A 23,595-nucleotide genomic window follows, 5' to 3' on the forward strand; every position below is an offset into this window, starting at 1 on the left:
GCATGATGTGACAATGGATCAACACAGCCAAAGTGAAAATGACATTCTATGTGGATGGCTTGGAAATTGAAAATTGTGTTGACACTGTAAATCCACAACAAAGAGACCAAGATGAAGGATTTGTCACAGTGTGCATAAATGACGTGCCAACCGAAATGAAAGTGGATACAGGTGCTAAATGCAATGTAATGTCACTGAAGACTTTCAATAGAGTAAACAGCGGCGTGAAACTCGCCAAACAACACAAAAGCACAAATTTGGTTGCTTTCGGAGGAGCCAAAATCGAGACAAGGTGAAGCTACACTGACATGCTTTTTAAAGGGACAGCGCCACTTACTGACATTTTTCATAGTGGATAAAAATGTGACATCGCTGTTGGGCTTCCGTGCATGCCTGCGTGTGGGGCTAGTCGAGTTGAGTCCCGATGTGCACCATGTCCCCACAGAGAACACTGGAGAGTTCAGCGCACGGATCCTCACACAATACCAAGATATTTTCAGTGAAGAGCTCGGAGAACTACCAGTTGTCTACACGATGACAGAGGACCCCAATGTGCCGCCTGTTGTTAGGACGGCCCACCGCATCCCCGTAGTGATGCAAGATTGTGTGAAAGCTGAACTTGAATGCATAGGCGTTATTACTTCAGTCACCGAACCAACAGATTGGGTGTCATCCATGGTCGCTGCGCACAAGAAAGGCAAATCAGAAATCAGATTACGCATCAACCCCAAAGATTTAAATGAAGCACTAAAACAACCCCACCACCCCATGAGAAGCGTGGAGGAGGTAGCAGCACAAATGTCAGGTGCGACAGTGTTTTCAGTGCTAGACGCAAAAAACTCATTCTGGCAGATCCGCCTGGACAAGAAGTCCTCAATGAAGACAACATTCAGTACTCCTTTTGGACGTTACAGATTCCTTCGCATGCCTTTCGGTATTAACTCTGCAAGCGAGGTATTCCAGCGCACAATGGATCAACTCTTTACTGGATATCCATGCTCAGTCATTGTCGATGACATCATCATCGGAGGCCGTGATGTGGCGGAGCACGACGCCAACCTAAAAAAAAGTGCTTGAACGTGTGAAGGAAATAAACCTCAAACTCAACCCGCAGAAATGCAAGTTTAGACTTGACCAAGTATGCTACGTTGGTCATATCTTCACAAGTAAAGGATTGAAAGCTGACCCCTCCAAAACCGCTGCTATCACAGAGATGCCAGTCCCCACAGATGTCACTTCACTTCAACGTTTCCTGGGAATGGTCAACTATCTTGGCAAGTACATTCCAAACCTCAGTGACATCGCAACGCCACTGAGGAAACTGACTCACAAAGAGACCGCATGGTGCTGGTTCCAGCAACACCAAGATGCTTTCGACCACCTGAAAGCATGTCTCTCCTTTCCACCAGTATTGGCCTACTACCATGTCAAAGGGCCAGTCACGCTGACCTGTGACGCGTCATGTTTTGGACTAGGAGCTGCTTGCATGCAAAATGGAAGGCCAGTAGCCTTTGCATCCCGCACCATTACAGAAACAGCAACTCAATAAGCTCAAATTGAGAAGGAGCTCCTAGCTGTTGTGTTTGCGTGCACCAAGTTCAGAGACTATGTATATGGCAAGCCCACCATAGTAGAAACTGACCACCAACCGTTGGTGACTATCTTGAAGAAACCAATTCACAATGCCCCTGCCCGTCTTCAGCGGATGCTGCCACGCCTGCAAAGCTATGACATAATCTTAGTCTACAAAAAAAGGAAAGCACATGTACTTAGCTGACACTCTTTCAAGAGCCCCTAATGCAACAGACAGTGAGAGCCCATCTGATAGTGGTTCTTTCGACGTCATGTCGGTGAGCTACATTTCTACAGCCCGCCTGGAAGAGCTCAAGAAACACACGGAGGAGGATGAAGTATTGCAGGCTCTCAATGCAGTTATCCAGCGTGGATGGCCTGCCAGACAGACTCAGCTGCAGCCTGCCATTGAAGTTTTCTTCCCCTACAGAGACGAACTCACTGTGGAAGATGGAATCGTCATGAAAGGGCAGAAAGCAGTTATTCCCCGGTCACTACAAAAAGAGTTCATTAAGATTGTACATAAAGGTCAGCCAGGTATTGAAGCGACCAAACGCAGAGCAAGAGGTATCATCTTTTGGCCATTAATGTCACGAGACATCACTGAAGAACTACTTTCTTGCACTGTGCAACAGCACAAAACCACATCAGCAGAAAGAACCGCTCCATCTCCATCCAGTTCCAGACCTTCCGTGGTCCACAGTTGCTACAGACATTTTTGAATGGCGTGGACAACACTACCAGGTGCTAGTGGATTCCTATTATGGATGGTTTGAAATGGACCTTCTACAAAACATCACAGCAACAGCTTTCATTTCCAAATTGAAAAGACATTTTTCAGTGCATGGTGCACCACACCCACTGCTATCTGACAATGCAAGACAGTACAAGTGTGAGCAATTCAGGAAGTTTGCTGAGGAGTGGGACTTCATCCACACCACCAGCAGCCCAGAGTTTCCCCAGTCGAATGGACTCGCGGAAAGAGCTGTCAGGAGTGCCAAGCAACTGATGGAGAAATCCCACTGGGACAAAACTGATGTCTTCCTAAACCTCCTTAACCTCAGAAACATTCCCCGAGATGCAGACCTTGGTTCCCTGCCGAACGGTTAATGTCAAGACAAACGCGTGCAGCTACCCCAGTGTGTACCAGACTACTACAGCCAACAGCAAAAGACTCAAGACAAGTACAAGCTCGACTAGTCGACAAGAGAACTACGGTGAAACGTCACTACGACAAGTCAAGTCGCCCACTGAGTCCCTTGGCAGAAGGGCAAGTGATCCGTATGCAAACTCCTGCTGGACATGACCGACTTGGAATAGTGGAAAAGTCGTGCGAAGAGCCACGTTCCTACATCATCCAATCCAATGGGAGAACATACAGGAGGAATCGTCGCCACATCCTCCCGGTTCAAGAACGACCACCAACACCGCTCCAGAACGACGAAGCAGACTCAGGATGGTAGACATACCATGGTGGACTTAGTCCCTCCCACACCACTGAGAGAAGAGACATCGATTAGGCAAACGGAAAGTGCATCACCAATTCGACCCAGATTCACGACGCAGACTGACACAACACGCGCAGGTCGAGTGTGTAGACCCAATCCAAAGTACGTGCAGTAAGAAAAGAAAAATGTACGAGTGATTTATTTTGAGAGAGTATTTTTTCTACCTGTTCTGTGATGTGTTGATATTTTATACAGATAGTTAATTGTTTGTACTCACCCTACACAGTTAAGAGATTTAATCTCAGTTACATATATATTCATTTCACTTATCTGCTTTTGTTTTTTATGAAGGACTCCTAACTAAAAGGGAAGGATGTAGATCATTTGGTAAAATGACTGTTTTGTTGTTGTAATTTTTGAACACACCACCAGGGTGTGCACATCAGGAAATCAGTTATTACCACTCTCTCATGCAGTGCGTATGTAAAATTGCTGTCCTCCTGAAGTCTTTATTAAAGCCAAGTTATTCCTGCAACTCGGCATGGTTCCTCCTACTGGTAACCACAAACAACAACAGTTAGTAATATGGTTTCACATAAAAATGTTGGTGAAACGGCTCATTTCTACCTAGCGATAGGTGGCTCTAACTGTAGTGCTAATCACACACAAGCAGAAAGCCCTCATCGCACTGCTAATCAATAACTACCATCTTAGGCACTTAACATCACTAATCGCCAGTTAACAGCTACCATGCTAAATGTCAACTATCTTAAATGCAAACAAGAAAACAAGACAATTTAACGTCTTTCCCCATTACAAACATCATAACCCAATCTAAACTTATATAAACACATTACTGTCTGAGCATATAAGATATTCAATTGTGTTACATCACAATTTATTATATTGAAATGAGCCATGTGATTAAGATGGGCACGGTCTGACCAATCACAAGTCAGTAGGAGCTGCTTTGTTCTCGTGTTTGGAGAAAGCGGAAGAGCAATTGTCAGCCTGACATTGATGTGTCTCTGAGAACTGAACACATTTTTATAACTTATAACAAAATGTGTTTATACAGTAACCTGCTCACATGAGTCAGACACCTCAAAGATGGACGCTTCTGACCTTCCTTTTGTTCAACAACACCTGATGTCGAACCTTGAGATCGGCCCCAGTCCACAAAAACATTTCATCATCTCACCCAAGTTAATTGGGCATACATGCACGCACACGCCCCTTCCCCAATCAACGCCTTCACCACCGCCTTCACCACCGCTTGATTCCTCTTCAGTGTTATGGACGGTTAGAGTAGCGCTTTATAGCAGCAGGCCGGCCTCCAGGGCCCCAAATCCCCCCCCCCCCCCCCCGTGTTGTTGTGATTATATGTAACATGTTTACGTGTGCTATGCTATGTGAGGTTTTTTCCTTGGACTAAGGCTGGACCCCCCTCCCGAGGGTCCAGCCTTAATCTGTTTGTTTTTTCACCCCCCCACCCCCCACCCCCCCACCCCCCTTTCCCAATATCACCTTTTCTAACGAACACTGTAAGTGGCGATCCGTTGGCGGTCCAGTCTTGTTCCCCTGTAACGTATGTCAGCTCTTAGTGGGACTGTGCCGAAAATGACATTTCAGTTCTCATATGTCTTGTACATGTTAAAGAATGAACAATAATAAAGCATCTTGAATCTTGATTACAGCAGGGGTTTCAAACTCATTCTAGCTCAGGGGCCGCATGGAGGAAAATCTATTTCCACGTGGGCGGGACGGGTAAAGTCATGGCATGATAACTTCAAAATACGTCAGATTGTTTTCTTTATTTTACTTCAACCCAAAATAGAACGATCACATTCAGAAAATGTACACATCACAAATAATCCTCTTGACAAAACACTTCAAGTTAGTTAAAAATTCTGAGGGAAAAAAATGGTGCATTTTCAAAAACACCTTAAAGAACGCAATGAACTTAAACTTAATCTCAGTGTTTCTATTAAACTTTACGTCACAACCCATCTAAGATTGAACAAAAAAAACAAAATAAAGCATGAATAAAAACTATTCTATCTATCAACTACCTCATTTGTCATTTCCACATATTAATCCTGTGCTAACTCAACAAACCATACAAACTGAGGTAGAAACTTTTCAAGAGCGTTGAGTTACTTCCTGTCTTCTAGACATAATGTGTATTGATAGAAAAATAAAAGCTGTGCAATGTGTGAACAATTTCAACAAAGCACAAATAAAAAGTGAAAAGACTGACAGTATTGCAGTAAATCACACACTGTTCACTTTCTTTACATTTGCACAGAAGACAATCATTTTCACAGAACTATATCAGTGTGCAGTGTCTCATGCTGCATTTTAAGTGGGGTTACTGATTGCTTATTTTACTCCTGTTTTACGTTGGGTGGAGGGGGAGGAGTCACAGCCCCGCTTTACCGTCTACCTCTTGCTTGGTATACTTGATATGCTATTTGCTTGCCCAACAGAATTGCTAATGTGACATCCAGTGGACACATTTAGAACAGCAGTTTCTTTCATTAAAAATACAGCTGAATTTTACACTTTGCAAACTCATCTCGCGGGCCGGATTGAACCTGTTATGCCCGAATGTCGAGGGAGGTGGGGGTTGGGTTGTGGGTGTTGGGGGTTAATTGTTCATATGTCTCTGATTTGCACATCAACCAGTCTGAGGAGTAAAAGTTGGCAGTTTGTTATGCAAACAGTTACCCAGCATCACTTATGCGTCAACGTCAGTTTTGATACAGCTCAACTTTGCAGTGAAAAAGGGTGTAGTGCAGGTTTTTGAGCGTGCACAAACTTGACACATGAGGCCCCAGGTCCCTGGACTGAAGAAGGAGTAACCAAGCACTTGAAGCATCATCTATCTTACTGTTCAGCAAGGTTTCAGATACAGAGAAGACATGGGGTCATGAGTGGATAAGATTATGCTCCAAATAATCCAAGTTTGTATGAATACCTCAGATATTTGTGAAAGAAGCAGTGAGGAGGTCCTGGGTAGGGTGGATGTCACCACATATGAGCAACATACCACAAACTAAACAGCTAATTGGTTATTTTCCCTTGTGTGTTCTTATGTGTTTTACTGCATCTGCTTTATGTGGGAACCTTTTACAGCACACTGAACAACTAAATGGTTTTTCTCCAGCGTGTGTTCTCATGTGTCGCCACAAAGAGCTGTTATGAGGAAAGCTTTTGCCACAAACCGAACAGGTAAATGTTTTTTCTCCTGTGTGTGTTCTCATGTGTCGAGTCAAATGGCTATTTTGAGAAAAGCTGTTGCCACAAACTGAACAATTAAAGGGTTTTTCACCTGTGTGTGTTCTCATGTGTTTAGTCAAACTGCTCTTAAAAGAAAAGCTTTTGCTACAAACTGAACACTTAAATGTTTTTTCACCTGTGTGTGTTCTCATGTGTGGAGTCAAATTGCTCTTAATAGAAAAGCTTTTGCCACAAACTGAACAACTAAATGGTTTTTCACCTGTGTGTGTTCTCATGTGTTGAGTTAAAATGCTCTTAATAGTAAAGCTTTTGCCACAAACTGAACACTTAAATGTTTTTTCACCTGTGTGTGTTCTCATGTGTTGAGTCAACTTGCTAGTTTGAGAAAAGCTGTTGCCACAAACTGAACAATTAAAGGGTTTTTCACCTGTGTGTGTTCTCATGTGTTTAGTCAAAATGCTCTTAAAATAAAAGCTTTTGCCACAAACTGAACACTTTAATGTTTTTTCACCTGTGTGTGTTCTCATGTGTCCAGTCAAAATGCTCTTAATAGAAAAGCTGTTGCCACAAACTGAACAATTAAAGGGTTTTTCACCTGTGTGTGTTCTCATGTGTTGAGTCAAAATGCTCTTATTAAAAAAGCGTTTGCCACAAACTGAACAATTAAAGGGTTTTTCACCTGTGTGTGTTCTAATGTGTTGAGTCAAAATGCTCTTATTAAAAAAGCTTTTGTCACAAACTGAACAATTAAAGGGTTTTTCACCTGTGTGTGTTCTCATGTGTCGAGTCAACTTTTTATTTTGAGAAAAGCTGTTGCCACAAACTGAACAATTAAATGTTTTTTCACCTGCGTGTGTTCTCATGTGTTGAGTCAATGAGCCATTTCCAGAAAAGCTGTTGCCACAAACTGAACAATTAAAGGGTTTTTTACCTGTGTGTGTTCTCATGTGTAGAGTCAAACTGCTCTTTTTAGTAAAACTTTTAGCACAAACCGAGCAGCTCAAACATGTTTTACCTCTCTTCTTTGTAGAGCATTCAGAGTGTTTGTTGTCAGTGTGAGTCCTCATATCACCTTCACAGTCTGTATCGCTGCTCAAAGTTACTTCAATCTCGTCTTCAGCCTCACTATCTGATAGTGGAGCTAAGAGGTTGTCTACTTGTGGTTTCTCTTCATCATCTTCAGTCTTCACAGAGAGAATACTCAGTGGAAACTTGGTGTAATCAGCTTCCTCTCGTCCTAGAAGACACTCTCCCTCCTGAGTGATGCAGAGTTCCTCCTCTTCCTTTTTAATGCAGGGTGGTTGTGGAGTCTCCTGCTTCAAAGTGGAGCTCCCCCCTAACTGAGGGGAAACTTCTTCTGGATTACCGATCAGCTGCTGGACGTCTGCAAGACACAAAAACACACTTTCTTCTATGTACTGTATGTGTGTGTAGTAGGGTTGTACAGTATACTGCGACTAATAAAGTATCACGGTACTAATCAATTGAAATCGGTACTATAGCACCTTTGAAAAGTACCGGTACCGTTCTTTCATCTGAATGCCGCTGTGCGGCGGTGACTACAGAGCCGAGGCGCATGATGTTGAGTGTGTCAAAACGCACACACAAAGTGCATACAAGCAATAACATGGTGGAGAGGAAGAAAGGCAACAAAGGACAATTCTACTGGTTAATAAAGAGGGTGCGTGGAGTGCAATATGGAGGTATTTGGGCTTCTAAACTAACAATAAAGGTGACACTTTAAACAGGGAGCCGCCGCTCTGCAAGGGTTGCTTTACACCTTTCCTGTTTGTGGGCTCCCAGACCGTGGTCGAGGAGCGCAGGGGAGACGTTCCCTCCAGGGCCCATGTTGTGTCGGGGGTAACACTGGGTCCATAAAGCTCCGCTCTTTGGTCGGAAGGACGAGGCCGTCGATTAGTTACAGCTTGCTCACTTTATTTATTATTTCCACGGGGCACAAGCGGACATCCACCATGCTAAAACAGTAAATAAACACAAGACATATATATACTCTATTAGCCACAACACAACCAGGCTTATATTTAATATGCCACAAATTAATCCACATAACAAACACCTCCCCCCTCCCGTCCATATAACCCACCAATACAAATCAAACACCCGCACAACACACTCAATCCCACAGCCCAAAGTACCGTTCACCTCCGTAAAGTTCATACAGCACATATATTTCCCCAAAGTCACGTACGTGACATGCACATAGCGGCACGCACGTACGGGCAAGCGATCAAATGTTTGGAAGCCAAAGCTGCGTACTCACGGTAGCGCGCCTGCTATCCAACTCAAAGTCCTCCTGGTTGTGTTGCTGCAGCCAGCCGCTAATACACAGCTTCCCACCTATATACTGTGGAATTACTATTTAATTAATACTGTGGAATTTTGCGATGAAAACAGACGACTTAATAGCTGGCCACAAATTGTTTTTGGAAACTGTGGACGTCGTGTCCTCCGGACCAAAGAGGAAAAGAACCATCCGGATTGTTATAGACGCAAAGTTGAAAAGCCAGCATGTGTGATGGTATGGGGGTGTATTAGTGCCCAAGGCATGGGTAACTTACACATCTGTGAAGGCACCATTAATGCTGAAAGGCAAGGCAAGGCAAGGCAACTTTATTTGTATAGCGCTTTTCATACACAAGGCAGACTCAAAGTGCTTCACAGACAACAAAGTGAAATGAAAGAAAATAAAAGCAAAATTAAAATGCAGACAATAAAAATAAAAACAGTGCAGACGTTAAAAGTTAAAAGATTAAAAGATTTAGCTGAAAGCTAAGGTGAACATAAAAGTCTTCAGTCTAGTTTTAAAAGTAGTGAGAGTTGGGGAGAGTCTGACATCTTCAGGAAGTTTATTCCAGCTATGTGTTGCATAGTGACTGAATGATGATCTCCCTTGATTTGAGTTTACTCTTGGAACCGCTAACAGATTGGTCTCAGAAGATCTTAGTGATCTAGAGGGCGTATATAGTGGGAGCATATCAGTGATATACTTGGGCCCTAGACCATGTAGTGATGTATATGTGAGCAGGAGGATTTTGAAATCTATTCTCTGATGTACAGGGAGCCAATGTAAGGATTTAAGAATTGGTGTAATGTGCTCACATTTTTTGGTCTTTGTTAGAACTCTAGCAGCAGCGTTCTGAACAAGCTGTAGCTGCCTGACAGTTTTTTTGGAAGACCTGCAAGGAGACCATTACAATAGTCTAGCCTACTGGTAATAAAGGCATGTACAAGTTTTTCTAAGTCTTGAGCTGACATGAGCCCTCTAAGTCTTTTTACATTTTTGAGGTGATAGTAGGCCGATTTTGTTACTGATTTGATGTGACTGTCGAAATGTAAATCAGAATCTAAAATAACCCCAAGATTTCTGGCTTTATTTGAGGTTTTCAGGGACAGTGATTGAAGGTGTTGGATGACTTTAAACCTTTCTTTTTTAGCACCAAAAACAATTATCTCAGTTTTATCTTCATTTAGTTGTAGGAAATTTTGGCACATCCAGTGTTTGACTTGCTCAATGCACTGGCACAGAAGATCTATGGGGCGATAGTCATTTGGTGATAGCGCTACATAGATTTGGGTGTCATCGGCATAGCAATGATGGTCAATGTTATTATTTTGCATGATTTGTCCTAGTGGGAGCATATAGATGTTAAATAAAGTCGGCCCCAAGATTGAACCTTGGGGGACTCCACACGTTACGTTGGTTGGTTCTGATACAAAGTCACCAATGGAAACAAAATAGTTCCTATCTTGTAGATATGACTTGAACCAGCTTAAAACTGTGCCTGAGATCCCCACCCAGTTTTCCAACCTGTCCAAAAGTATTGAGTGGTCGACAGTGTCAAATGCAGCACTGAGGTCCAAAAGCATTAATACTGAAGTTTTGCCAGAGTCTGTGTTTAGACGGATGTCATTTATAACTTTAAGAAGGGCCGTCTCTGTGCTATGAAGAGGTCGAAATCCTGACTGGAAGTTGTTGTGGCAGCCAGTAGAAGCCAAGAAGTGATTTAGTTGTTGGAGGACAACTTTCTCAATTATTTTACTTATGAATGGTAGATTTGAAATTGGTCTGTAGTTGTTGATAACAGAGGCATCTAGGCTCTGCTTTTTTAGAAGAGGTTTAATGACTGCAGTTTTGAAAGCCTTCGGGAAATTGCCCGATTTAATAGAATTATTAACTATTTGCAAGATGTCTGTTGATAGGCAGTCAAAAACATTCTTAAAGAAGTTGGTAGGTAAAACATCAAGGCAGCAGGTGGATGACTTTAGAGCTGTCACCGTTTCCACTAGAGTTTTAGAGTCTATGGCATTAAAGCTTGCCATCATTGCTGTGTTACTTTTGCCTAAATGGGGTGGTGATCCAACTTTTTTACTTGAGATATTGATGGTGCGTCTGATGCCTTCAATTTTATCAGTATAAAAGAATGCAAAGTCATTGCATTTCTGCGTGGAATGGAGTTCGGCTGGTATTTGTGTTGGGGGTTTAGTCAGTCTGTCAACGATTGTGAATAGGGTTTTGGCCTTATTTGTGTTGCTGTTTATGATATTGGAGAAGAATGTTTCTCTAGCACTTTTTAAGACTAAATTGTAGGCCTGGAGGCTCTCTTTATAGATGTCATGGTGAATATGAAGTTTTGTATTCCGCCAGATTCGTTCAGCCTTCCTGCACTCTCTTCTCTGGGCTGTTACAGCAGCAGATTTTCTCCAGGGTGCCTTTTGCTTGCCAGAAATCGTTTTAACTGTAACAGGTGCAATGATATCTATGATATTCACAATTTTGGAATTAAAGTTGCTTACAAGATCATCAGCATGACATGGGTTTAGAGGTGGTAGTGAGGAGATGGCGTTTTTAAAGAGGACATTAGCATGTTCATTTATGTACCGCTTTTTGACATTCTTTGATTCTGTTTGTGTGTCCGGAATTACAGAAATATTAAAGAAAACACAGAAATGATCAGACAATGAAGGATCAATCACAAGAACATCAGAAACATTGAGACCTTTTGTGATAATCAGGTCCAGGGTGTGTCCCTTATAATGTGTAGCCTCTTTCACATGTTGAGACAGTTCAAATGTGTCTAAAATAGTAAAAAGTTATTTTGCGCCCTTGTCATTTAAATCGTCAATATGAAAATTAAAATCACCAGTTATAACCAGGCAGTCAAAGTCAGTGGAGATGCTAGACAATAGTTCAGTAAAATCATCAAAAAAATTTGCAGAATATTTAGGTGGCCTGTAGATAATTAACAAGAGAATTTTGGGAGAGCATTTCAACACAGCACACAGGTATTCAAATGATGTAAACTCACCGAGTGACATCTGTTTCCCCTGAAACATGTTTTTAAATATAGCAGCAACCCCTCCACCTCTTTTCCCCGATCTACATATATCAATGAAGTTATAGTTGGGGGGTGCTGTCTCGATCAGAATGCTTGCACTGTTATTTTGTTCCAGCCATGTTTCAGTTAAAAACATAAAGTCAAGTTTAGAAGTGCTAATAAAATCATTGACTAAAAATGATTTGCTATTCAGAGACCTGACATTGAGCAGACCCATCCTGATGGTGTTATTGACAGGCTTCCATGTTGGCTTTGATTTGGAGATAATAGGAATGAGATTGTTTAGGTTAGCAGGGTGGCTAAGTTTCCCAATGTTTACTCTCTTGGTAGTCACAACAGGGATGTAGAAGGTGCCATGATTTGATGTAGGCAACCTTGGGCCCAGCTGATAATGTGGTCTACTGCTGAACCCTTTTCTGTATCAGAAATATTCAGGACTGCTGTCAGGGCGAGGCGGGGTTTGCCGTAAGGGGGAGGGGGAGTGAGCAGCGTCAGAGCTGGGACGAACTACTGAAGGTGGACGTTGAGGGCGTGTAAGGGGTTGGCGTGAGAAAGGTGAAGTATGGCTGGGGGGTTGTGGAGCACGCCTTCGTGGAGGGGGTGGTGGAGGTGAGCGATGATCTAGGGGGGTAAAAATCTGAGTAGGGTGGGGCGTGAGTGGGGGTAGCTCCCGGAACTCCAAGGGGGAGAAGGGGGGAGAAAGGTCTACTTGAGGGAGGGAGAAAGATGGAGACGTGGATGGCTTGGGGGATGTGGGGGAGGGATCTTCACATGCATTCAGAATGGAGGGAGGGGCGGTAGAGGAGGATAGACACCTCTCCTCTTTGCTCTGGTGTATCTCATGGTCGACGTTCTCCTTTTGCAGTGGCGGTCCTCCTTCGACGTTCCTGATAGGCTGTGTTGTGTCTTCCTTCCTCGGTGGCTCCTCTTGTCTCTTGTCCTTGGCAGTGATGATAGATGCAAGATGCAGGAAGTGAAACATGTTGTTCATGAATAGCTTTACTCCCATCTTATTCAGGCAAAGTCCGTCTGCCTTAAAAAGATGCCTGCGGTCCCAGAAAAAGCTAAAATTGTCAATAAAATGCATTGAACGAGCAGGAAGTGCACTTGATAGCCACTCATTCAGCGAGTAAAGTCTACTGAATCTCTCAGCTCCTCTCCTGATTGGGGGTAGAGGACCACTGATAAAAACGTCAGCATTCACAGCGCTGACTGTTTCAAAGAGTTTATTGAAGTGCTCTTTCAGCTCTCTTGATTGTTGTTTTACAATGTCATTAAAACCAATGTGCAGGATGATATTTTTCACATTTGGGTGTGCAGCGACAATTTCCAGGATTCTTTTTTCCATGTCAGATACCATATCCTTCGGAAAGCAGAGTACTTTGGTGTTATTATTGCTTTTCATATCTTTTACAGAAAAGTCCCCCACAATCAGATTTTCAGGAGCTCTTGTTAGCTTTCTCTGTGGTGTAAAGTTAGCAGGTCTTACCCTTCTGCGTGGTGATGGTGGGTTATTCAGGCAATCAGAGGGGGATCCATTGTCCATCAACAGTGGGGCAAACCTGTTCTTTAGTTGGACACTTGCTTGCTGGGGAGGTTTATTGGTAGTTCTCCTCTTCTCAGCTGTCCGCTGCTGTGTCCTACGTGGCAGTGGAGTTGATGACGCAGTATGCCTGGCTGAAGATGGTAGCGCAGGCCAGCCGGTCAGATCAGAGATATCGGGGCGCTGGGTCCTGCCAGATATCCATTCTCCCTTGTCGCAGGGAGGTGGTCTTCTCTTTGGCTTTGCACCAAGTGTGTTCCAGGGAGGAGCAACATATGTTGCCATCCAAGCAACGTTATCATGGACGCCCCTGCTTATTTCAGCAAGACAATGCCAAGCCACGTGTTACATCAACGTGGCTTCATAGTAAAAGAGTGCGGGTACTAGACTGGCCTGCCTGTAGTCCAGACCTGTCTCCCATTGAAAATGTGTGGTGCATTATGAAGCCTAAAATAGCACAAGGGAGACCCCCGGACTGTTGAACAACTTAAGCTGTACATCAAGCAAGAATGGGAAAGAATTACACCTGAGAAGCTTAAAAAATGTGCTATAGTTACATTAATCATTAGTAATGGAGCAGCCTAGTTTTGAATGGCAGGGTCCCTGCTATCACATGTTGATAAAAATATAACATTTACATAATAAAAATCAACTACAGGCTTCCCAAATGCTGTAATAAATTAAGCATGATGAGTTGACTTGAAACCGTTTAATGTCGCACTTTTTATATGTAGAAGAAAAGTTGTGTCATTTTATTTAATCTGAGCAACAACTTGAGGCAGTTTAATGTTGATTAACGTGGGAAGAATTATTATAGTGTTCCCAATGTTAAAAGGATAAAGCCATTGTTTACAAATTTGGTAAATAAATAACACAAACATGTATATTTTGTTGTTTTCTTACTGTACCGAAAATGAACCGAACCGTGACCTCTAAACCGAGGTACGTACCGAACCAAAATTGTTGTGTACCGTTACACCCCTACTGATTAGACATACTAGCACTGTGTCAAATAAAAAGTAGCACATTCTAGTAGACATGGTCTTTTTTTCAATCATACACTCACTCATCCCTTTAACCGTTACAGGCTCAAGAATTTGCATGCACGTTCCGCGGGCTGTTCATCTTTTTTTATTTTCTTTTTTTTACAATAACATGTTTATGATCGTGTCATGTCTTAAATGAAGTTGAGATTAAAATGGGATTAATTGTCAAGCCGTACTAAGAACTAGGAAATACAATTTAAAAAATGCTCAAAATCAAATCCTGGCGCAACAACATCATTTTAATCTTTCACTAGCTGCTACAGTGTTTACAAGATGGAGGATGACTTAGAGATAGTGGCTGTTATGTCCACTCTAACATCCATCCAATGGGCGAGGGCGCACCTACGTCACTTCCGCCTACCAATCCCCTAGCAGCCGGTCGCCATATTGAATTCGTTGAAAACAAACCAGCTCACAGCGAACACAGCATTGACAGAAAAGGCATTTAACGAGGTTTCACGGCATTGTAAACTGTTCTAAATGGCGTATGATTATGTAAATAGTCTTTCCAGTGAGGCTAGGTTAAGATACGAGTTAAAATGTTCTGTAGTTGGATTAAACGACTGCCCTTACCGCCTTCCAGCAGATGCGTGGACTGATAATCCTACACAATGGCCGGACATGGAATTTGGAAATCTATATGTCTACCTCACAAGCGCACCAGGTATATTATTTCATATCTATAGAAAGCCGATTCGAATTTAAACGAAACCGGTTTTCGATAATAGCCTATACAGGCTATAGACTATATAGTATATACCGCATGTTATTTTTGTACAACAACAACTTCAGCTGTCGAACGTTATAAGGAACAAATTCAACAAGTACAACATCAGCACGGATGGTATAGCCAAGTTGTGGTTAAGAAGGTGGATTTTTGTTCCTTATATTTACCAGAAACGAAGTGATCCGAACACACGACCCGGGACTTTGGGGGACTCCAGTGAGAACCGTCCTCGTTTTCCCGGTGTAAAGCTGCGAGTCATTTGTCTCGTCTCTGTGGGCTTTTATCACGCTTTGGCAGAACAAAATACAACCTTTGTTTTCCCTGTTTCCAGTTGTGGTTAGCACAACCAAAAACAACACAGTTTTTCGGCATTTTGGAGGCAGAATGACGGGTTTAACCAGCGTAGGTCGACAGGTTAAAGAGTAATGGCAACGGTTTGTTTTCAACGCCAGTCTCGTTGCTATGGCTCGAAGAACCCGTATGTAGCTCAGTTGCCCGGATGTTGGCCCTCACCCATAACTTGATGGACTCCATGAATAACTTAGCTTAGTAATGCGAGCTAAATATTTGAAATGTGGCGTTTGCCAAACATGGGAAGCGCTTGTTTTGCTCTTCCACTTTCTTCATTTGACTTTTGCATTCTTTCATCTCCTCTGATGTGAACTCCACTGCCTTCTTCAAGCTAACAATCATGGCGGCTCTTTCTTTACATTCTTCAACAAAGCCGGCTAATTTCGACTTTAAGGGCTTGAAATAGTTTTCAAATGACAAAACTTCAAGTCACTCACCTTCATCTTTCGTCTTTATCTCCGTTGGTGATTTGCTGGAAGTTGGTGGCGCTGATTCTCTTTCATGTTCTCTTTTAGCGGACGTCGCCATCTTAGCATAGCAGTAGTCGTCCATCTTCTATCACGTCTTCAATCTTCACTTCAGATATCGCTCCAAACTCAATGCACGTTTCGTGGCTTTGGAAAATACCAATTGAGATATTTGTTGCTATATTTGCTGTGAATCATATAACTTTAAGAACGTGAATTCGAAGAATCTCCGAACAACCATAGCATGCGGTCTTCGTCTTTTTGCTTGGCTTCACGTACATTTGCGCATGCGCAAGAAGTCCGCAACTTCCGTTTCCTACTCCACCTCATTTTTTCCCCCAAAATAAAGGAAATTTAATCTTATTTTAAAACAATGGTTATTAAAAGTATCTAACATCAAATAATGGACAACTACTGTTTAAAAATAAAAAATATATATATATGTGTTGGACTTTCACAATATTATGTCAGACCCACTCGACATCCATTGCTTTCGGCAGAGATTTTCTCCCGACAAACTCCCGGTATTCAGCCGGAGCTGGAGGCCACGCCCCCTCCAGCTCAATGCGGACCTGAGTGGGGACAGCCGTTCTCACGTCCGCTTTCCCAGCAGCTTGCCTGCCCAATGACGTCATAACATCTACAGCTTTTAGAGAGTAGAGTGCACAACAAGGAGAGAGAGTTCTTGGTTTCTTATGTGGGTTTATTGTTAGGCAGTTTCATTAACGTCCTCCCAGCGCGGTAACAACACACAACACCAGCAGTCACGTTTAGTCTACCGTAAAGCAGTTCGTCTGCCGTAAACGGCAATGTTGTGACACTCTTAAACAGGACAATACTGCCACCTACTGGATAGCCTGCAGAACACTGAAATTCAAGTATGTCTTTTATTTATATGTATAATAAAATAAAAAATAAAATATATATATACATATATATATATATATGTAGCTAGAATTCACTGAAAGTCAAGAATTTCATACATACATATATATATATATATATATATATATATATATATATATATATATATATATATATATATATATATATATATATATATATATATATATATATATATATGAAATACTTGATTTGGTGAATTCTAGCTGTAAATATACTCTCCTCTTAACCACGCCCTTAGCCACGCCCCCCGCCCCAACCACGCCCCCTCCCGATATTGGAGGTCTCAAGGTTGGCAAGTATGATGACAATGTCGCGGAGAACTGGCGCATTTTCGAGCAAGAATATGACATTTTCATTGCTGCTGCTCACTCGGACAAGCTTGCGAAGACCCGTGCATATGTAATAGTGTGATGTTGTTGCGCTATATTATGAACTAGACAGGGTGTTATATTTCATTTTGAAGTATCGCTTTTATTTTGAAGAACCGGATGTCCGGTGCAGGAAGTGTCTTTGCTGTTTTTTCGATTGCTTTACTTCCTCTTCCCTCTGACTTTTGAGTACAAGGTAATAGTTCTTCACTGCTCCGTGTTTCTTCATATTGTAAATATTCTTCCTAAATGTTTGTAGATACTTTAAAAGTTAACCCAATAATGTTGTGTGTACAAGTGATGTGTTGTTTTGAGTCATTTTTATGCACAATTTCGTTTATTTAGAAGTAGAGCGTCGACTGTGTGAATTGTTTGGTAGTATTTACACGTGGTATTTACATCACACAGGAGCAGATATCACTCCGCCAGAAAGTTGAAACCTGTGTGTGTGTGTTTCATGTTTCCAACACAGGTATGTGGATTTGTGCATTATTATTATTTTGTGATAAAACGTTTTTGTTAATGTAATTTAATTTATTATTATTTTTATATGAATTAATGTTTGTTACTTCCTCTTCCTTCGAACTTTTGAATGAGAAGGAGCAGATATCACTCCGCCAGAAAGTTGAAACCTGTGTGTGTGTGTTTCATGTTTCCAACACAGGTTATCAATAAATACTGAACTAGGGCTGCAACTAACGATTAATTTGATAATCGATTAATCTGTTGATTATTACTTCGATTAATCGATTAATAATCGGATATAAGAGACAAACTACATTTCTATCCTTTCCAGTATTTTATTGAAAAAAACCAGCATACTGCCACCATGTTGTGGACATTGGGGGTGCAGCATACACCAACAATAACACAGAAATGTAATTCATCAGAACTGAATCAGATATTGTACACGTTTCTGTTGTGAATAATAAAGGATTCATTTCAGGCTGCCTCTGAATAATAGCATGAAATATTCCAGCACCTTCATAACGTTTAGTTGTACTAAAGCGTCACTCAAATCTAAATATATTTATATAGCTTTATCGGCCCGGCTACATTGATCCATTATGAAACCAACCTGAGATATTTCTGTCCGTTATGTTTATTTCCAAATTGGTAACCGTGCGTTTTCTCTCTCAAAACGGAGTCAAATGTGCCGGAGACACATTATCAGCCCCGCGTTGCAACAAAGGCATAACTTTAACGTAACTCACAAAAAAGCTGAACTCATGAATGCTTGTTGCCACTATGGACTTAAAAAGTTACGTACTGTGAGTTCCTCCCTTCATCCATGGCTCCAACATGTTTCTTCTTCAGGTGCTCCTGAAGCAATGTTGTACTTCCGTGCCATTTTGCAGGAAACGGTCTTCTATGAAGTCTTTAAAGCGAAGTGTTCCCACACCTTTGACGACTTAGGTCGTACACTTTTCTCCATTGAAGCAATAACCTCAAGATGTTTCTCCGCTAAACTATCGGTAGTGTTTTCCTGCGCCATTTTTCAAATGTTTCCAGCAAAGGAGACGCCGTCGTCACGTGAGCTGCACATGACCACATCATTGGCTAGCTTACGCCACCTCATGAGACGTAGCCTCAGCGCCGCCCTGGCGCTGTTTTGTACTGTTTTTGTACTTATTTTGATAATTGTTCCTCAGCTGTTTGTAAATGTTGCAGTTTATAAATTAAGGTTTATAAAACAAAAAAAACAAAAAAAAAAATTACAAAAAAAACCCCCAAAAAAGCCTCCGCGCATGCGCATAGCATAGTTCCAACGAATCGATGATTAAATTAATCGCCAACTATTTTGGTATTCGATTTTAATCGATTAGTTGTTGCCGCCCTATACTGAACCGACGGCATGGTGAAGTGTCTTTTATTTAAAAAAAACTACACAACGCAGAATGAGACTCACTACACATACATCCTATTAAACCTCGCTGGTCCACAAGCGATTGAGAGGGAGCGCTCGTTTGCGTACGCGCCAGAGGTCCGTGCCGCCTGAGAGGGCGGTGCTATTCTCGCTCCTGCGGAGTCGCGGGAAGATCCCGAGTGCCTGAAGAGGAAGTTCAGAGAAATGTGCAATTCGCGAACGAACAAAACATTGGAAAACATTGGAAAGGGACAAGTTCCATTCGAGAATTCAAAAGCATGGGGAGAGCATGGAATCATTCATCAGTGATTTAAAGATTAAAGCTAAAACATGTCAATTTGGAGATCTAACGGACAAACTCATATGTGACAAATTTGTGTGTGGCATCACAAACGACTCTCTGAGAAAGACATTACTGAGGGACAGTGAATTGACTCTTGCCAAGGCAATCTCAATCGGCCGCATTCACGAAATGACAGAGGAAAATATCAAAACATTGGCTACACAAGCTACCAATGTTGATGAGATTAAACCCACACAATACAAGCAATTTAAAGGCACATTCCAGAAAATTGCCCAGACTATCACAAAGTGTAACAATTGTGGAGGGAGTCACACAGCAAAAAGGGGAATGTGTCCGGCGTTTGGACAACAATGTCACAACTGCATGAAACAAAATCACTACAAAAAGTGCTGCAAGTCAAAGCCACAGAGCCAGTCCAAGTTTACCACAAACAAGCGCTATGGACAGTCTGTGCATGATGTGACCATGGATCAACACAGCCAAAGTGAAAATGACACATTCTATGTGGATGGCTTGGAAATTGAAAATTGTGTTGACACTGTAAATCCACAACAAAGAGACCAAGATGAAGGATTTGTCACAGTGTGCATAAATGACGTGCCAACCGAAATGAAAGTGGATACAGGTGCTAAATGCAATGTAATGTCACTGAAGACTTTCAATAGAGTAAACAGCGGCGTGAAACTCGCCAAACAACACAAAAGCACAAATTTGGTTGCTTTCGGAGGAGCCAAAATCGAGACACAAGGTGAAGCTACACTGACATGCTTTTTAAAGGGACAGTGCCACTTACTGACATTTTTCATAGTGGATAAAAATGTGACATCGCTGTTGGGCTTCCGTGCATGCCTGCGTGTGGGGCTAGTCGAGTTGAGTCCCGATGTGCACCATGTCCCCACAGAGAACACTGGAGAGTTCAGCGCACGGATCCTCACACAATACCAAGATATTTTCAGTGAAGAGCTCGGAGAACTACCAGTTGTCTACACGATGACAGAGGACCCCAATGTGCCGCCTGTTGTTAGGACGGCCCACCGCATCCCCGTAGTGATGCAAGATTGTGTGAAAGCTGAACTTGAACGCATAGGCGTTATTACTTCAGTCACCGAACCAACAGATTGGGTGTCATCCATGGTCGCTGCGCACAAGAAAGGCAAATCAGAAATCAGATTTAAATGAAGCACTAAAACAACCCCACCACCCCATGAGAAGCGTGGAGGAGGTAGCAGCACAAATGTCAGGTGCGACAAGTGTTTTCAGTGCCAGACGCAAAAAACTCATTCTGGCAGATCCGCCTGGACAAGAAGTCCTCAATGAAGACAACATTCAGTACTCCTTTTGGACGTTACAGATTCCTTCGCATGCCTTTCGGTATTAACTCTGCAAGCGAGGTATTCCAGCGCACAATGGATCAACTCTTTACTGGATATCCATGCTCAGTCATTGTCGATGACATCATCATCGGAGGCCGCGATGTGGCGGAGCACGACGCCAACATAAAAAAAGTGCTTGAACATGTGAAGGACAAAAACCTCAAACTCAACCCGCAGAAATGCAAGTTTAGACTTGACCAAGTATGCTACGTTGGTCATATCTTCACAAGTAAAGGATTGAAAGCTGACCCCTCCAAAACCGCTGCTATCACAGAGATGCCAGTCCCCACAGATGTCACTTCACTTCAACGTTTCCTGGGAATGGTCAACTATCTTGGCAAGTACATTCCAAACCTCAGTGACATCGCAACGCCACTGAGGAAACTGACTCACAAAGAGACCGCATGGTGCTGGTGCAACACCAAGATGCTTTCGACCGCCTGAAAGCATCTCTCTCCTTTCCACCAGTATTGGTCTACTACGATGTCAAAGGGCCAGTGACGCTGACCTGTGACGCGTCATGTTTTGGACTAGGAGCTGCTTGCATGCAAAATGGAAGGCCAGTAGCCTTTGCATCCCGCACCCTTACAGAAACAGAAACTCGATACGCTCAAATTGAGAAGGAGCTCCTAGCTGTTGTGTTTGCGTGCACCAAGTTCAGAGACTATGTGTATGGCAAGCCCACCATAGTAGAAACTGACCACCAACCGTTGGTGACTATCTTGAAGAAACCAATTCACAATGCCCCTGCCCGTCTTCAGCGGATGCTGCTACGCCTGCAAAGCTATGACATGATCTTAGTCTACAAAAAAAGGAAAGCACATGTACTTAGCTGACACTCTTTCAAGAGCCCCTAATGCAACAGACAGTGAGAGCCCATCTGATAGTGGTTCTTTCGACGTCATGTCGGTGAGCTACATTTCTACAGCCCGCCTGGAAGAGCTCAAGAAACACACGGAGGAGGATGAAGTATTGCAGGCTCTCAATGCAGTTATCCAGCGTGGATGGCCTGCCAGACAGACTCAGCTGCAGCCTGCCATTGAAGTTTTCTTCCCCTACAGAGACGAACTCACTGTGGAAGATGGAATCGTCATGAAAGGGCAGAAAGCAGTTATTCCCCGGTCACTACAAAAAGAGTTCATTAAGATTGTACATAAAGGTCAACCAGGTATTGAAGCGACCAAACGCAGAGCAAGAGGTATCATCTTTTGGCCATCAATGTCACGAGACATCACTGAAGAAAAACCACATCAGCAGAAAGAACCGCTCCATCTCCATCCAGTTCCAGACCTTCCGTGGTCCACAGTTGCTACAGACATTTTTGAATGGCGTGGACAACACTACCAGGTGCTAGTGGATTCCTATTATGGATGGTTTGAAATGGACCTTCTACAAAACATCACAGCAACAGCTTTAATTTCCAAATTGAAAAGACATTTTTCAGTGCATGGTGCACCACACACACTGCTATCTGACAATGCAAGACAGTACAAGTGTGAGCAATTCAGGAAGTTTGCTGAGGAGTGGGACTTCATCCACACCACCAGCAGCCCAGAGTTTCCCCAGTCGAATGGACTCGCGGAAAGAGCTGTCAGGAGTGCCAAGCAACTGATGGAGAAATCCCACTGGGACAAAACTGATGTCTTCCTAAACCTCCTTAACCTCAGAAACATTCCCCGAGATGCAGACCTTGGTTCCCCTGCCGAACGGTTAATGTCAAGACAAACGCGTGCAGCTACCCCAGTGTGTACCAGACTACTACAGCCAACAGCAAAAGACTCAAGACAAGTACAAGCTCGACTAGTCGACAAGAGAACTACGGTGAAACGTCACTACGACAAGTCAAGTCGCCCACTGAGTCCCTTGGCAGAAGGGCAAGTGATCCGTATGCAAACTCCTGCTGGACATGACCGACTTGGAATAGTGGAAAAGTCGTGCGAAGAGCCACGTTCCTACATCATCCAATCCAATGGGAGAACATACAGGAGGAATCGTCGCCACATCCTCCCGGTTCTAGAACGACCACCAACACCGCTCCAGAACGACGAAGCAGACTCAGGATGGTAGACATACCATGGTGGACTTAGTCCCTCCCACACCACTGAGAGAAGAGACATCGATTAGGCAAACGGAAAGTGCATCACCAATTCGACCCAGATTCACGACGCAGACTGACACAACACGCGCAGGTCGAGTGTGTAGACCCAATCCAAAGTACGTGCAGTAAGAAAAGAAAAATGTACGAGTGATTTATTTTGAGAGAAAGTATTTTTTCTACCTGTTCTGTGATGTGTTTAGATATTTCATACAGATAGTTAATTGTTTGTACTCACCCTACACAGTTAAGAGATTTAATCTCAGTTACATATAGATATTCATTTCAGTTATCTGCTTTTGTTTTTTATGAAGGACTCCTAACTAAAAGGGAAGGATGTAGATCATTTGGTAAAATGACTGTTTTGTTGTTGTAATTTTTGAACACACCACCAGGGTGTGCACATCAGGAAATCAGTTATTACCACTCTCTCATGCAGTGCGTATGTAAAATTGCTGTCCTCCTGAAGTCTTTATTAAAGCCAAGTTATTCCTGCAACTCGGCATGGTTCCTCCTACTGGTAACCACAAACAACAACAGTTAGTAATATGGTTTCACATAAAAATGTTGGTGAAACGGCTCATTTCTACCTAGCGATAGGTGGCTCTAACTGTAGTGCTAATCACACACGAGCAGAAAGCCCTGCTTTATAGCAGCAGGCCGGCCTCCAGGGCCCCAAATCCCCCCCCCCCCCCCCCCCCCGTGTTGTTGTGATTATATGTAACATGTTTACGTGTGCTATGCTATGTGAGGTTTTTTCCTTGGACTAAGGCTGGACCCCCCTCCCGAGGGTCCAGCCTTAATCTGTTTGTTTCCCCCCCCCCCCCCCCCCCTTTCCCAATATGACCTTTTTCCCACCTTTTCTAAGGAACACTGTAAGTGGCGATCCGTTGGCGGTCCAGTCTTGTTCCCCTGTAACGTATGTCAG

General features: G+C 42.9%; 1 protein-coding gene across 1 annotated transcript; it reads right to left on the reverse strand.

The window, feature by feature from the left end:
* Positions 1 to 5,630: 5,630 nt before the first annotated feature.
* On the reverse strand, positions 5,631 to 7,646 carry LOC133632261 (zinc finger protein 33B-like). The gene has a single exon (XM_062024603.1). The coding sequence runs from the start codon at positions 7,328 to 7,330 to the stop codon at positions 6,095 to 6,097; it is 1,236 nt and encodes a 411-aa protein (XP_061880587.1). The 5' UTR covers positions 7,331 to 7,646; the 3' UTR covers positions 5,631 to 6,094.
* Between the last annotated feature and the right edge of the window lie 15,949 nt (positions 7,647 to 23,595).

Source organism: Entelurus aequoreus, linkage group LG17 (genome assembly GCF_033978785.1).
Source record: "Entelurus aequoreus isolate RoL-2023_Sb linkage group LG17, RoL_Eaeq_v1.1, whole genome shotgun sequence".
Lineage (NCBI taxonomy): Eukaryota > Metazoa > Chordata > Actinopteri > Syngnathiformes > Syngnathidae > Entelurus > Entelurus aequoreus.

Coding starts and splice junctions, on each gene's coding strand:
- LOC133632261 (XM_062024603.1), bottom strand. CDS start 7,330: ATGAGGACTCACACTGACAACAAACACTCTGAATGCTCTACAAAGAAG.